Genomic DNA, 16183 nt, shown 5'->3' on the forward strand with positions numbered 1-16183 from the left:
CAGACAAAACACTGAACCCCACATTGTCCCCAGAATGCTCATCGGTGTGTGATTGTGGGGGAAAAAAAGAGCAAGAGCATGGTGAAGGAGAGATGAATAACTGAAAAGAAAAGCTTACAATAATAATGAATGGACTGCCAATAAAAAAAAAAAAACCAACGCATGAGTTGTAAAGTTCAATACTGAAGTTTGAAAGCCAGCAACCCTGATTATACGGAGGTTCACTGGTGCACACTGTTTGTGTAACTATTTCATGCAGATTATGGCGCAACATACGCTGCCATGCAGACGACAACTTTTTCATGTCAGTCAGACCATGCCAAACCACATTCTGAGTGTTGCAATAGCACTGCTTTTAGGTAAAAGAGTCTAAGCAGGCCTGTCTGCAGTCACTCACTGAAAACATTTGATATATTATGAAGTGAAAATGGCAAAAAATGAGGCTTAATGAGGAAACGTTGGGCAGCTGAATATCAACAAAGAACAGTGTAACATTTGCCGTTTAAAACTAAAGCAAGTAGTCCCCTCAGTCCCCAAACACAGTGTTGTTTATTGAAGAAAAACAACTTTTTTTACTGCTTTTTTAAACATGTAGCGGCCATAAGATTTATAACAAGAAAATGTTCTTAAAAGAAAAGCAACGAAATATCCGTTTCAACATTTGATTTGTTGTCTCTGTTCTATTTTCTGTCAAGGTTAGGAAGTCAGCTATTTGCAAGTAGTTGCATCTGTTTTTATTGACTTTTTATAGAGCTTTCCAACTTTTTTGGAAGCAGTGGTGGTTGTTCAGTAGTTGACCTATTTAGCTAAGAATAATATAAGAATATAATATCATTTAAAAATGATGTCGATCGTGAACTAAATTAGTCTGAACCTGAATGACCGGAACATGCTGTTCTCTCATACTGTGTGCAGCTCTGGCACAAAGCATTTCTTCTCATCAGATCTTCCACTGTGTCTCTTTGTCACTGTAGCTGCAGCAGTCGGCACATCTGCAGCCCATTCATAGGCCTGTCAACGATGCTGTGGCCAAACTTTGTCCCAAAGCTTTTATTTTTATCCTGGTGTAGACAAATGGTGGGGCTCTCGGCTGTGTCTGGGACCTGTTTGGATCCAGCACCATGTTTCACTCTTGACAGCCGGCTGTATTGGCCAAACTGGACTGACTTGAATGCAAGCAAATCAAAAATGTGAATGAGCCTTGTTTGGGATTTAAACACTGCCGGGTTTTGTTGTGGCCAAGTGAGTCATGTCCTCTGGACCTGCCTCATCCTTGATGCTTGCACGCATGTTTGCATGCATATAAGTATATATTAATGCTCATCCTGGAACAGTCTCTTTTTTTTTTTTAGTACAGATAGAAGACAGGAAAAAAATTAATTACATGACAAAAGGCCAGTGCATTCCCGTGTGGAAGTGTGAAGCAGCTGGGTAGGTAAACTTCAATTTCCTGACTTAGCACTTCACAGAAGACAGGAAAAAGGCCTTCAGGATGTGGTCAATGCTTAGAGACGCAAATAGCCGGCTTGAAGAAGGCATTCCCACCTTCAATGACTTTTCACAGCAAGGTAGGAATGAGAGGAAGTGGAGGGGAAGTGAGTGCAGTGCGTCAACACTTTGGCTTTTATCTTTGCTCAAAGTTTCTCACGATACTTTTTCCATACTGGAAAATCATCTTAGGGTCCCATAAACTTACTGAAAACAAGGAGGCCTGAATTTGTAGAGTTGAAGCTCATCTAATTTTGTGCATACTTCTCAACAGTTCTGTCTCATTCAGCTGCCTGACAGAATCTTGTGAATGAGGAAGCCTGGTCTCAGTTAAAGACCCCAAAGCAATTAAAGGATACACTTTAGAAGGGAAGTGTCAGGCTTTATCAGACGTAAACACAACTTGGAAATGAGGAAAAGGACTGGGATAAGGACATGGGCTACTTTAAGTGATCATTTGTGAAATGTCAGAAAGCCAAAGAGACCTGCCTTTTAATGTTCTCTGCTGTCCACCCAATTTCTTCTGTATTCATCATGCTGTACTGTTTCAGCGGTACTAACACAGAGTGGGACTTTTGGAGGGATGTGAGGACAGACAGCAGTTTGAGAGGAGGGTGCCCAGTCTGCCTTTTTCCTGCTCAACCACCAACAGTCCAACATCAGTCCTCTGTCAGATGGATTGGGATTCAACCAGTTCAAGATTAAAAACTGAAGTCTGAAGACTTTCTCAAAATGCATTTCACACCTGTCACAGCTGTATCTATAGGAGTGTAAACAGGCATGTCAAGCTGTGTAAATGTTTGACTTTGAGCCTTAACCGTGTCACACAGAGAGGAATCACTTGACTTGAGGACTGACATCTGCTGCTTTCAACTTAAAATGCAGACCCCATATTTTCAGAAGCAATTCTTGTCCCTCTGATTCATCTTTCCATCAGTCCGGATTGTCCTTTTAACCATAATATTTGATCAATCGGATACATCCGCCAATGGAAAACACTACTTCAAACTCATGAAATTGGAAAACAAATTCATGTCAAGTCCATGCTGCTTTGTTTAACTGACATGTTTGACAACCTGTTTGGAAAATATTAATGCAGAATTCGTCTGTAAAACACATTTTTTGTTATGGCAGCCACAACATGTTGGCACAAACTGTTTAATGGATGTGACAGAAGGAAACTGAAGTGCAACACATGCTCTGATGAAGACCACTAGGCTGAAACGTTTGCATGGTTTATTTACGTGGGCAGAATTATTTGTTAAAATTCAAGATTCTTCAACCCTGTCCTGAAGTTGTGGGTGAATGTGACCTATTTATCTTTGGATGATCGGCGTCGAAGTGGAGTGCAACTCAGATTAAAAATTGATGGTTGATGGTTTTCTGTTATGTATTTTTCACACATACACTTTTCATTTAATTTTTAGTAGTGTTAGGGTGGAAAAAAGGGTCCATATCAATATTCCCAGTCAGTTTAGGATTTTTTCTTTTATTTGCCGTACTTTATAGAAACTTCCAACTCAGTGTTTTGATTCATATTTGACGGGACGTATTTTGATCTATCTTTCCCTTGTTTTTGTATTTGATCTTCAGAGTTTTATCTTGTTTTCTTAAACAATAGTCAGCTCTTTCAACCACTATTCATCATCATTAGTGTGTTTTATCAGTAAGCGTATAATAACAGGCACTCAAGCCCCAAACCCAAACAATCATCATGCTCCTGCTTAATGGAGACAAGGTTAGATTTCTGATCTTCCCGAGCAGAATTAGGTGGCGTCCCCTATGCGGATGTTCCATAAATGAGGGTGGAGACTGATTTTGGATTGCTCCACTCCACTGTTAATATTAATAGCATCCATTTCTGTGAAGGCACAACCCAGCCTGCCCCTTCCAGCTGTGATTGTCTGTTTCCTGTCTGATGTTTATCTGCCAGGGTGAAGAGGCGGTGGTTCCGGAATCAACAGCATGTGGAAATGGCCATCGCTGACTCTGTTTGGCTTGAGGTGGTGAGAACGCCTGTTATGAAGAGCATCAGTGAAAGCCAGTTGTTACTTAGGATTGCCCTGCTGTTTTTTTTGCATGCTGTCAGAACACAAATGATTCAGTTCATACTGCAGGTTGTGGAAAATGCAATTGGCTGACTTTGCAAACACCCCGACTGAAAAGCACAAACCATAAAGATATTCAATGTGTTTGTTTGAGTGTTTTTTTCTTGGTTTGTGTCTTATGCAAATCAATTTGTGTCACACAAAGTTACGTGTTTGTAGTCTTAAGACTGTTTTTGTCACAGTTTGGTTAATTTGTGTTTCATTTTGGATAGTTTAGCATTTTTCTGTGTTCAGTTTTTTGGCCCACTTTTGAGTTTTGTTGCCCATCTCTGTCACCTCGTGGTTGTTACGCATCCTTTTATAGTTGTTCTTTGGATTTTGATGGTCGTTTTTGTCATATTGTTCTTTTAGTGTCCATGGCAAGTCATTTTATATCTCTTTATTGTTGTTTTTGGTCATTGTATGTCACATTAACATTCATCTGTGGTCATTTTGTGTCTGTTTTTGGTTGATTTGTGGTGATTTGTCTAAATTATAGTCCTGCTGCTTCCCTTCAAGTTTATTTGAATGTGTTATTGGTTATGTTTGCATCTTTCTGCCATTGCTAACATTTGATTCGAATAGTTCTGTGATCATTTTTATCCTCTTTGCTGCTGTGTGATCATTTATCTTTTTTTTTTCTATTTTCTGTCTCCTCTGCATCTCAATTAGATAGTTTCCTATCTCTTTCTGGCATATATAAATTATATTTAAGGAGAAAGGTCAAGGCCCTCATGAATCTGGGCTCCTGGGCCTGCACCTGGCAGCCGACTTTGGTCATTTGTCCATGACTGTTAGACGTGCTGATAGGCTATTTTTTTTGCATGGTAGACAGTGTTTCCAATCTTTATGCGGAGAAAAAATTAGCTGCTTATATTTAAAGCATATATGTGCATGTTGAAGACATCGTTTAAAAAAAATGAGAAAAAAAATGAGCTGGGTCACAAATCAAATATGCAAGCAGCTTCGTCCATGAGCAAAACAAAATGTGTTTTAAATTAGAGAACCCATGTGCTTTAAATTAAAGGCTTTATAAGTGGTTGTCACTTCCTGAAATAACAGAAACCAATGAGGAAATGAAACAAGAAAAATACATTAATCAAATGTGACAAATATTAGACTTTTGGAAATATCGCAATCTAAATGACAAACATTGCATGCAAGCTCAAAGATTCCTCGCCGCCCATCCTACTGAAACCCTTGATGACGTGTTAAAACTGCATGACTGAAAATTGGATGTTTTAATTGGAGACTGGTGTCTGTCCACAAGTAAAGAGCAAGTTACAAGTTCATTACATGGCTCTGTAGTGAGTATGTAGCAGATAATCAGTCAAATAGAGTAAATGCTTTTTTCCTGCTATGTGTTTGTTTGGCTCTGAGCCTGTTTATATTCTCCACAGGAATATTTTTCCAGATTTCACTCACTAATGCCTTAATCACTTGAGCAGGCTGCTTCCAGACACATCACCCTTGTCTTCATGAGACAGACTAAGGGGACAGTATTTGTCTCTGTAATTGCTTTAGAGTATGGATTCATCTGACTACATGTTGTGACAGTTGTGAGCCACCATTCTCCTCCAATTGATAATAAGAGGCCATAATTTTAGGTTATTAAACAGACTTAAAACCTAAAGTGTTGAAAGGAATGAACAACCCACACAGAGACACATGTTGCCCTTAGACAATGATGAATTTTGTAGAAGAAGAAGCACCTTAAAATAAGTCTCAGGTACAAAAAGAAAGAAGCCTTCCCTGCTGAATTATCCAACAGGTTCTTGGAGGTTGAGGTCAAGTTTTGTTCTGAATCAGGGTCAATGTTACAAATGACTCTCGATCCTCAGACTGCAATGCTTTGTCAATGTCTCTGCCATTGTGAACCAATGCCCTTATGCTCTATACATCCTCCTCGAGCCATCTGTTTTTCTTTCTCTGCTCTTCTGCACTGCATTTATCCTGCTAGAGCCCCAACTGTGGGACAGGCGTTGGCCCAGCTGGTAGTCAGCGGGAGCGGGCAGCACATTTCCAAACCGGTGCCCATACGCATGCTCGCCATAGGGTGAGGTGCAATAGTTCATCGATCACACTCGCTACTCCCTCAGTTTAGCCTCTCCACAGATGCAGTGGGGGATTGTTGAAGGGAAATTAATCAATATTTTCAATTTGGGGTTAGAATATGATAATGTGAGACCTTCAGTGGGATGCATCCTAATATCATGCTTCTCAGGATTTAATTTAAATTGATTATCGAGCAAAAATCAGCAGGGTCTGCTTTATACCTTCCTTATACCTACCTTATAATGTTGAAAATAAATGATCTGTTAATGATGAGCATGTAGCTGTTTTGGATATTGTTTAAATATCACTTTCTCTGAAATATCAATCTCTCTATGACACACATTTAAATACTGATAGATGCATCGGAGGCGGGTTCAGTATCTTGCCCAAGGACACTTAAACATTTGATCCAGAGAAACCAGGGATCAAATCACCAGCCTTCCAACTGGCAGACAAGCCCCATACCTCCTGAGCTATAGCTGCCCCTACACAAAAAACTGCCTTTGGATATGATACCTGTAGCTGTTACATCATACATGATGTAACATTAAATAAACAAATGGATGACTGTAGGGCCAAAAGTGTCAGTGTCCCTTAAACCCAAAAGAGAAAAAAATCATATACAGACTGAAAATAAACAAAAATAAAAACAACAAACTAATCATACGAGATGCAAACTGACTAAAGACATGTAAAATTACCAAAGACTGCATTAAAGGGTCACAAAATGACTACAGAGACACCAAAATGACACAAAATGAAAAGAGAAAAAAAGAGAAAATAACCACAAGGAGATGCAAAATTCCCTAGCAGGAGATACCAAATTACCTATAAAATGCAACAAGACCACAAAAAGACACAAAATTAAAACAAAGAGCTGAAAGCAAAGAAAAAAATAAATAAATAAGAAAAACAAAGAGTGACACAATATTAGCACAGAAATGCAAATGAAAAGACAAAAAATTACCATAAAGAGAAACAAAATGTCCACAGAGGCACAAAATGAGCACAGTGCAAAGAAAAAGGACTGTGCAATCATGAACATGGACGAGATGCCTAATGAAATAATAAATAAATGCAACAAAGAGACCTGGACTGACAACAAAAAGCAGCAAACTTACCCCAAAAACACAATCATTACAGATACACTCCAAATCATCGTCAATATAGCCCACATCATTGTATGTTAATGAACCAACAGTTAGCTAAATCGAATTGTTGTCATGGTAACTATCTACCAATATTGTTTAATGCCAGTTTTCTAGTTAAAATAGATTCACAGCCTATTCCGTCCCACTAGCAGTGCATACAACCACAGCTCTGTATTTTTTATACTATACCCCCTCTTTTTCAGAGCACAGCCCAATGCGCATGCTCAGTCTATCTGGAAGCCACATGCGTTTTCTCTCCACAGTCTCCTCAGTGCCAAAGCGAGAGAGATGCGCACACTGAGGACACCGCAGCTCAGAAATGCGCACAGCTCCGAGCTAGACCCGGCGATAGCTTCAGATTCCTCCCCATTCAGCAGCCCTGACCGCAGTGGGTTAGAGGGGATATGGCAAACTTTGTCACACTTTGCATGACACGGGGAATGCCCTGCGTTGACTGGAGGGCTGTGCTACCGAGCGGCTGAATCGAGAGCACAAAATAGGCTTGAGAGAGACAGGACCCGATTACAGTCTATTTCTATCCTCTCCCACTTTGGCGTTGAGAGATGATCACGGAGCTGGTGAGCACCGCCGTGGCTGTGGGTCTCTATCTGAACACGCTGGACGCAGATTTCTGCTACGATGACAGGTAGGTTTCTCCCGCAGAGCGCATCACTGTCGGCTCCTCCACTTGTCACCCGCGCTAGTTACGGCGGCACGGAAACGTTGGGGGGGCGCACGGGTCGCTGCGCCTGCCCTTTTGCTTACATGTGCTTTTGTCTGTTGACTAATAAATCACAGCTTATTGTGTCGGTTCTCGTCAAAGGCACGAAAACAAGGAGAAGTATTGGGAGTGCACTAAAACATGAGCTCTAATTATAGAAATAATATTAAAATAGATATATCTGTAGAAGTGTATTATTCTAACTTGGTCTCATCTTTTGGTGCTCCTGAGTTTTTTAGAGAATTGTAATACATCCTATGTTCTTCATATCAGTGAAATCCTTTCATGCGCTTGCTTATATTTAACAATAATCATTTAATTTCTTTTCATGAAAATTCTCACAGAGATTTCTACAATAGGACCCACTTATAGTTTAAGAGGTGAGGTAGGCTCAACATGTTTTGAACTTTGAGCATCTCCATCACCGACTGCCCATGAAGTACACCTGAAGCTCTTTGTGTTGATGAAGCATCATGACTGTTCTAACAATGCCCTGCACTCTTGAGAATAAAGCTAATTTAAACTGGCGGCTGTTTTGCAGACAGCTGCAAAAAGCGGTCAATATTTTCTGGTTGTGTAGGGCCGGTGAGAGAAAACCTGTGCTGCTTTGGTGGGCAGCAGGAAGGTATTGCACGCTTCTGTAGAGGTAAAAGTGAACAAAACAGGAGCTGAATTTTGGATTGTCGCAAGGATTTGTGCCTTTTCCCTGATGTCTAATTATTTTTTTTTCAAATGTATTTATGCTTGAGATATCTACCATGTAACTGTGTACCCATTCATATTAAATCAGTATTCTGAGTTCTGTTTTTTTCTTCTATTGCTGATCAGTTATTTAGCCCATATGACTAGTCTAAAAAAAAACATCTAAGGTTTTATTCTGTCCAAAGCCAAAATACGTTCAGTTTGATGTGCTGGACATAAAAAAAAAAACAGAAAAAACATGGACAACCTTGAGAATATAAGCTTTGATTTGAAAATATATTTTCACTTTCTTGTTAAATATGAAATTTGAGATCATCCACAAGAGTAAATCTGAGTGAGACTAACCTGGACTGAACAGGTATAGAACTTGAAGGCTTGAGAAGCACTGACAAAGACAGATCTGTGCGTTATGGCAACAATTTATTCCACAAACAGAGGTTAGGAAAAGAGAAAACTACTATGGTAGATGAGATGTCAGAGTGCAATCAGTGTTCTAGTCATTCATATGCTTCTCGTAGTATAACCATTCTTCATGCACAGGTAGTTTTTCAGTGACTTGAAAGACTGAATATGGGCATAAAGGGGTTTTGCATTTTAAAATGCTCTAAATCATCAAGAGTTAAATCATGGGTTGAAACCACTAATACACAAGGTATGTGGCAGATTTCTCTTTGCATTAGATGAATGAACTGACAAGGAACAGGTTGCCTCCCTTATTCGTCCACGGCTCAGTTGGAGGAAGCTGTCTGGTTAGCATCTCTAGACACCCTTTAAAGGTCAAATATTCCCTCACTTTCCTTTTCTGTACCACTGGTGACCCCACCGAACGTGTGTGTGGAGGAGGAGCAGTAGGAGGGATGGTGGTAGAAGAAAGGTCTGTGTGCGTCTTCAGTTACATCACACCTCAGTGAATGACCCTGTAACATGCCCTGGGGTTATGCATCCGTCAAATTTGTCCCCACGACTCTGTTGTCAAAAAGCCAGTCAGTGACAGATTACTGGGGGGTGATGCTCTGCCCGTTTCAGCCCAGGCTCGCTCTCCTTCCCCTCTGAGAAAGTTCAGAATCCACCGGCGCTCTGTATCTATCAAAGTCACCGTGGTAATTTACACTCCAGGGGACAGACACTGGTGTTTTGGTTGAGCGCTCTCGGATGGAGGAGGCTGAATACCAATCAGAAGTCTGACCTTCCATGGTCGTTCATCAAACAACGTCCCCTCTTGGGGTCAAGAGTTTGGTGCTCCCTGTCTCTTTCCTCAGGGATTTGGCGAGAGTTATGAGCTAAAGGTTAAGGCAAGAGACAGATTGAAGTGCAAGAGAGTTCAACTAATCATTCTGCCCTGGAGTTGTCCAAAAAAACGGACTTGCTTCCTGACCTACTTGTTTTTCTGCATTTGTCCCTTACAGTGGGTTGAGACGATCTTATCTGACCTTTCACTTCATAATCAAATCCTTGTTACATGTCACATGTAAGCAGTGCTCGATGTCCTAGATGAGACGGTGAAGCAGATAAATCTTTGTCCAGGCGCTCAAAGTTGTGGAGATGTTCTGGCTGGTCTCTGCTTATTCAATCATGTCAAGTGTTTTTCCTGGGCATTGCTCTGGGTCTGGCCAAGCACTCTCTGGGCCAACCGTAATCCCAATGAAAAGCCACTGCGTGTGAAATGACTGAGTTTTACGGGAGCTGGGAGTAGACTTGGGCCAGGCCGTTTTTGATCTAGGGAAAGAAAATCAAGACATGGTCGGCTGGTGTACAGTTTTTTATTACCGTAATTCAAACAAGTCAGTCACAGTGCTGATGTTTTTGTTTGACTGTTTGCATGAGAGTTGTGGTCATAGACTGGGAAATATATTTAGCCTAACTTTTGAACCCTCCTTGTAATACTTATCAGTGAGGCTTTGGTTAATAATGGATCCCAATGGTTATGGTTTTTAACCAATGCCACATTTTTAATAAATAAATTTGGTAGATGAATGGATATATCTACTTGGCAAACTGGAGTATTATTAGGTCGGCACAAATGAAGAAAAGAGGAGATAAACAAAGCAATGCTGTGAAATGAAATGTATCCTATGAGTGGCTTTCAGCATTCAGAATTGTGTCTCCAGAAACATCTGTGACCCATGGAACATCACAGCCCACAGTCACAGCTCAACTCAGAATTGCATTATGGTTCCCCGGGGGATTTGGGTGAAAATATCTTTGTCCCAGAGGAGGAAAACATTTTCATCTCTCGGTTTGAAAGGGATTGGATTTCATTGACTGGCACATAATGGGCCCTTTTATATGCACTGTAAAGCATGCATTTAAACAATTAAATATGGCAGACATATAACAGAGGTGACAGAGTGACTCGAGAGAAGCGGCACAATGAAAGCAGTTGATCAGAGAGTTTGTTGGTTGCTGCATCTGTTCCTTTTCTAGCTTGGTTTTTGAGGTTAGCCGATAAATGCATCAAGATGAGACTGTCTCTAAGAGGTGCCTTTTAATCATAGTTCAAACCAGACTGCCTTGATTCTGAGTGCTGATATATTGCCTTTATATACGCTAATTGGGTGCTCATTGCTTAGCACCCCCTGAGATGTACAAATATAAACAGCATTTCTGTGTATTTGACCATAAAAACACATGAAAATAAGCCTCCTTTGCTTTCCTCATTTCGTCATCTATGGAACCTTCTGTTGACCCATACATAAATCTGCATGTAGAAACAATGTGGACATATACTCAGTTGATAAAAGCGTTGCTGTTTCAGGAATGCCTGTATGCTTCTACCAGCAGCTACTGAGATAAGAGAAGCAGTAAATTCAATCAACTTAAAGCAGGAGGCCAGTTTTCATGGCTGTTTTTTCTGCTTTTGGCCACCAATTTGTCTTCATCTAAAAGGTAATTGCGTTTCTTCACTAATAGCAGTGAATACATCTGTTGTTCGGATACACCTTGGGAGCTGATGGAGACTAAAGCAGAGCTAAAGGAAGAGCTAACCAGCTGAGCAGAAACACCACAGGAAGTAAATGTTAATGTTGCATCATATATGCTGATATTTTGATAGGCAACTGCACTTAAGTGTTAACTTACAGACTGTGGATCAAAAGATGGACATAGCCACCCAGTATGGAAATTGTGAGATAGAATAAAAGTAAAGTGCAAAATTACTGTGTGTCAAACTGTGTTGGCTCCGAATCCCATTTTAATTCTATCAATTTCTTTCAATAAGTGCTAAGTAAGCATTGTTCCTCCAAGTCGATATACTGTCATCAGTCAATTTCACTCCCTGGGATCATTATGCTGTGGTTTTCTGGAAACAGTTCCGTAATTAAGTTGGTATAATGCATCATAGAGAGGTATGTTCAGGGGCACGACTGTCTCGACAGAAATGCCAGGGAGTCTGCGTCACTGATCAAGTCAAATCGCAGCCTCGTTGTTTTGATTCATGACTGTTATCTGGCCGTCAGTTATTGGTGTAGCAATAGGCAATACCACACGCAGTTTTGCCTTGTTCAGTTGTTTTAATCATTTTTTGGCTCACTGCAATTATTTTTTATACAAGTCAAGGCGTCGCAAACTGAATTAATATCCTAAAACAGTAAAAAGTGTGCTGCAGGTCATTTTGAACATTATTCCATACAAATGGATATTGAAACTTCAAACTACCTGAGATACCTCAAAAGATTATATATTTATTATATATATTTGTCCAATTAAGTTTCAAGCATGACTTCCCTGCTTTACCCTCTTGTTCATGAATGGTTACCAGTTGCCCTGTTCTCCACCAGTGCAAGTCTCCTTCTTGTGGTTTGAACAAAGCTCTCAAACATCCCAAAATGTAAAACTCAATGTAAAAACCAACTGTTCAGATCATCTATTTTATATCCTCTAGTTGGTAATAATCTAAAAATCAAAGGTGACAATGGCTAAATGGCAAACTTAAGCCATTAACATGAAAATCTACAAATGGGGATGACAGCATAGGTTTGTCTAGGCCTTTGTTGTTGTTTTTTTCCCTTTTTCTTTTTGACACAGTCTATGCTCTCCAGACAAAACCAGGCGTGTCCCTACTGTAGGCTCCCCATTAGTCCGTTAGCCACACTGCAAACATCACGAAGCTCAGTGCCTGAATGTTCCTTTGATTTCAGGTCTGCTTCTCCTATAGGGGAGAAACCTCCCCTGCACTGAGCTACTACTGCTACATACTGAATGCACTGATGGAACAAATGCTTCAGCCAGCTTTTAGTAAGAAAGGAGACGTATGATGCAATTACTAAACTTAAGATTGTAATATTTACAACTGCTCACAAGTGCAACACATCTTTAAGTAGTGCACCAATACCAGACACTATGCCAAATTTGACTTTGACTGAAAACACAACTGTATTAATGCTCCTAAAAAATCCTTAATTGAAGCTTCACACTAATTCTTTGGAATAGTGTTCTGTAATGTTATTAGCACAGTGCTGCTTTAATGATAGCACTCTCAATTAAAGGGGCATATGTCACCTCAGTCTGATTATCTTTTAACAGCTTATAATCATTATCTCTTATGTGTTGGCACTCCCAATGCTCACTGTTATCACTTTCAGTTGACTGCAATAAATGGTGCCAGGAGTGCTCGTGCTTCTTTTTTTCGAAACAGTTATACATATGCTCTTATTATATTGAGGCTGTTTGATTTTCAGCATACGCTCAGAGCAGATAAATATTGAGAGAAGAAGTAGGCTAATGAAATGAGTAAGCAGAATCTCTTTGAGAACATTGTGTGTGCAGTAAAACGGCCGGGGTGCGAAGGCATAAGTCTGTCAGGAGGAGTTTTCACTCCAAGCTTTATACTGCAGATTGCCCCAAGATAGAATTAAAATGAACAGTGTGGTGAGGATAACTGATGAGAAAAGTGTTTATGAATAGTAATTTGAGATGGTTTTGAGGCGAAAGGCTTTTAACCAGATTTGCATAGGGTTATGTGTCTTCGAGGAGAAGGAGGCAGACCCCATAAAAAGTGTGGTCTGGTGTTGAAAAAGTCTTCTCTTGTGATGCGTCACCATCGATTCGCCGTCCCAATATATTTAAGCAATAACATGTGTTTTTACTCTCTGGGTAAAAGAAGTGTTACTATTGAAGTCTTGTTCTGCCATCTGTGGGCCTCCTCGCATTCACGGTGGATGGCTCTGAGTATATCACTGAAACAATAGCAAGGCGGGAACAAAGAGTCTCATCTTGATTACAAGCAGATTCAGTCAACATAGGCACTGTGTGGTCAACTCTGGAGATACTGTGGCTTTGAGACAGCTTTCAAGTCCCAAAGGAAGGTTTGAGCAACCATGTATGTTGCATGGGGTGAATAAGAATTTCTCTACATTGTTAGTGAATGGCAGCAGCGCTGCCTGCTGAAGACAGAATGTTAAAACCCATCTTCATCTGCCGTAATAGGTTCCAGCTTCTAGTGGCAGGAAAATGGTTCTCTGGCAAACAGAGGCGTTGTATGGCTTGTTCTTCATAATGAAGTGGTAATGGGGCATGTGCAAGGAGTTTTTCTTTCAAAGAAATCAGGAACATCTATGAAAGGTATTCCAGTAATAAGCTGAATCATCTTCATCTCGAAGGAGTACCAACTTCAACATCTGACTCTGGAGCATGCTGAACTGAGGTTTTCCTTCTACTTAGGGTCCCTGATTTTTTTTTTTGACACTTTTACTTTCAGAGTTTCTGAAACTTTTGAAATCCCTTACCCTCGTTATGAAGGTAGACAAAAGCATTTCTAAAAATGAGACCAGAATGCAAGACCACTGATGAGTCTCTTTTTTTAGATCAGCATCTGTTTGAGGCAGGGCTGGAGGAGGGGAGCCAACGAACTGTGATTGGAGGGCACTGGACTTTCTTTCTATGTAAAGGTCATGATGTAGAGACGTCTTAAACCTCTCTCTATTTTTCATCATTGGTTTTGCAAGAATCAGGGTGATATAAAACAGGTAGATTAAAAACTCTGTGTTTAGCCATATTCAATCCATGAAATGCAGGTTTGTACAAATTTGGTAAAAGTGTCAAAATTAACATCAGCTTTTGCGTGATTCATCATAGTATACTAATAGGATTTAGTGCAACTGAACTCCTCTTTAGAAACTGGTGTGATACATTGTAATGCAAATATATGTAATACATTGCACCATCCTTGCCTTTGGTTCCACCACCAAGCAGAGGCAATGAGTTTATTTATTTTTAGGTTGTGCCTGCTTGTCCCCTCGGATCTCATTGGCACATGAGGCTGGTTGAGGCGGGCTGCTAACCTTTGGCTGGCCTTCGTGTTGTGCAGGCCGCAGTCGCCCCGCCCGGCTGCCAAAACACAACCGCCAAACCTCAGTCGTGACCCTCCCTGTATACACACCATATGTGTATCCCTAAACAGTGGTATCCAGGACTTATACGTTTGCCAGTGCTCCATAACGTACACATTCCAAAGCCCTAGATTTGTTTTATAGATTTCAGAGGATGAAAACACCAAGCCGCAGATAAAGGGTTGAAAAAATTTCTAAACTGGCCGAGTCTATGCTTGTTTACCATGCTCTACTTTAACCGAAGCCCTTCATAATTGTGTTCATCATGGGGCTGGATTTCCACCACAGTGCACTAAAAGTGACTTTGAAAGCGAAACGCTTTTTGTGGCATTGGATTACTCTTAGAAGCTGGGATCCACTTTCCCCCTTCAAACAACAAGGTAGACCTCCAAAACAACTTACAGCAGTTGTGGCGTAATACAAAACCAAACCCAAGCCGGGATCACACGAATCGTGAGCAGCCACCCTCTCTGTCTTTTGTAATCAATAGCCATTGAGTATCGACTTTCAGTGACTGCAGAGTTTTGTTTTTTTTCCACTTTAGCCCAGAACAGCTGTCAGAACGGAAACTCAAACATGCCACACTTGACAAGCACTCATGTTTCACCACACAGCATCAGGTCTGACTGGGAAAGTCCTGATGTCCAGCAGCCAGTTCCTCTCAATGTGAAAGGATCTGTTTTTGGATGTGGAAGCATTTTTCTTGTGCGCTGACCGCTGACAGCCTTTCCCAGATGATGGTGAAGCTGTCAGTGTAAAATGATCAGGTTGATGGATCAGTCCAAAGTTTGTGGTTGGTATGATATTTGAACGGTGTGTGGAGGTTTTTTCTTTTGATTTATTGGGAGGTTTTAGTAGGTGAGACGATTGGAGGGTGAGAACATCTGATATGAGTTGTGTTGAGTTTTAACTTAGAAGGAAAGCAACAGGGAAACATTTACAGGACACTTATTTTGAATTGGCACAATGAGCCAGTTTTTCAGACATAATCAAACAGATGTTTTTTTTTTCTGTCAATTTAGAATAACAAGTATACAAGCCTTTGGACTGTGGGCAGAAACCTAAGCACCCAGGAACAGGAAGAACATGCACACTCTGTCCAGAAATGCCACAGCCAATATCCAAACAATGCTTGGTGGGAGGCACCAAAAAAAAAATTCAATGCCCTCCCACCAAAAATAAAGCTTATATATATCATTCTTTTAAGATTTTTATTCAATAAGACCTACAACCTTTTGGATAGTGAATTTTGGTACCAATAAGGCCCGCACATATAGTTGAGATGAATATTTAAAGCTGCCTGGTGTCACGATTAACTTCGGCATTTAACCCCCCTCCCCCGCCGACACCTCCCGCATTAAGCTGGGTTGTGAGAACTTGCTCCTGAAAACAGTGAGAAAGGCTTTTGACTGCCAAATGTTTTTAAACTAAAATGTGATGAGACAAAAATCTTTATACCATTCAAGCTGTGCTGAAACTCCCATTCATCTCAGTACGGGCTGCTGAGACTGTGCTGTGCCTTAATTATTATTCTAGATGCCAAGTGCCTCACAAAACCAATAGAGATTCATTAGCTCGGCAACCTTGGCACTGAACCTCAGCTGAGCGCCGCACAAACTCTTTCCATCTTCACGCATGGCTACCCGAGCTTGT

General features: G+C 40.6%; 1 protein-coding gene across 1 annotated transcript in view; it reads left to right on the plus strand.

Moving 5' to 3' along the window:
• The first annotated feature begins 7057 nt into the window (after window positions 1–7057).
• tmtc2a (transmembrane O-mannosyltransferase targeting cadherins 2a) overlaps window positions 7058–16183 on the plus strand; it is a 52844-nt gene continuing 43718 nt past the window's right edge. The window contains exon 1 of the mRNA XM_072377759.1: window positions 7058–7427. Within this exon, the coding sequence (XP_072233860.1) occupies window positions 7345–7427 (83 nt within the window). The 5' untranslated portion in view covers window positions 7058–7344. The remainder of the gene's footprint in view (window positions 7428–16183) is intronic.

Source organism: Leuresthes tenuis, unplaced genomic scaffold (assembly GCF_036924035.1).
Source record: "Leuresthes tenuis unplaced genomic scaffold, fLeuTen1.0.hap1 SCAF_23, whole genome shotgun sequence".
Lineage (NCBI taxonomy): Eukaryota > Metazoa > Chordata > Actinopteri > Atheriniformes > Atherinopsidae > Leuresthes > Leuresthes tenuis.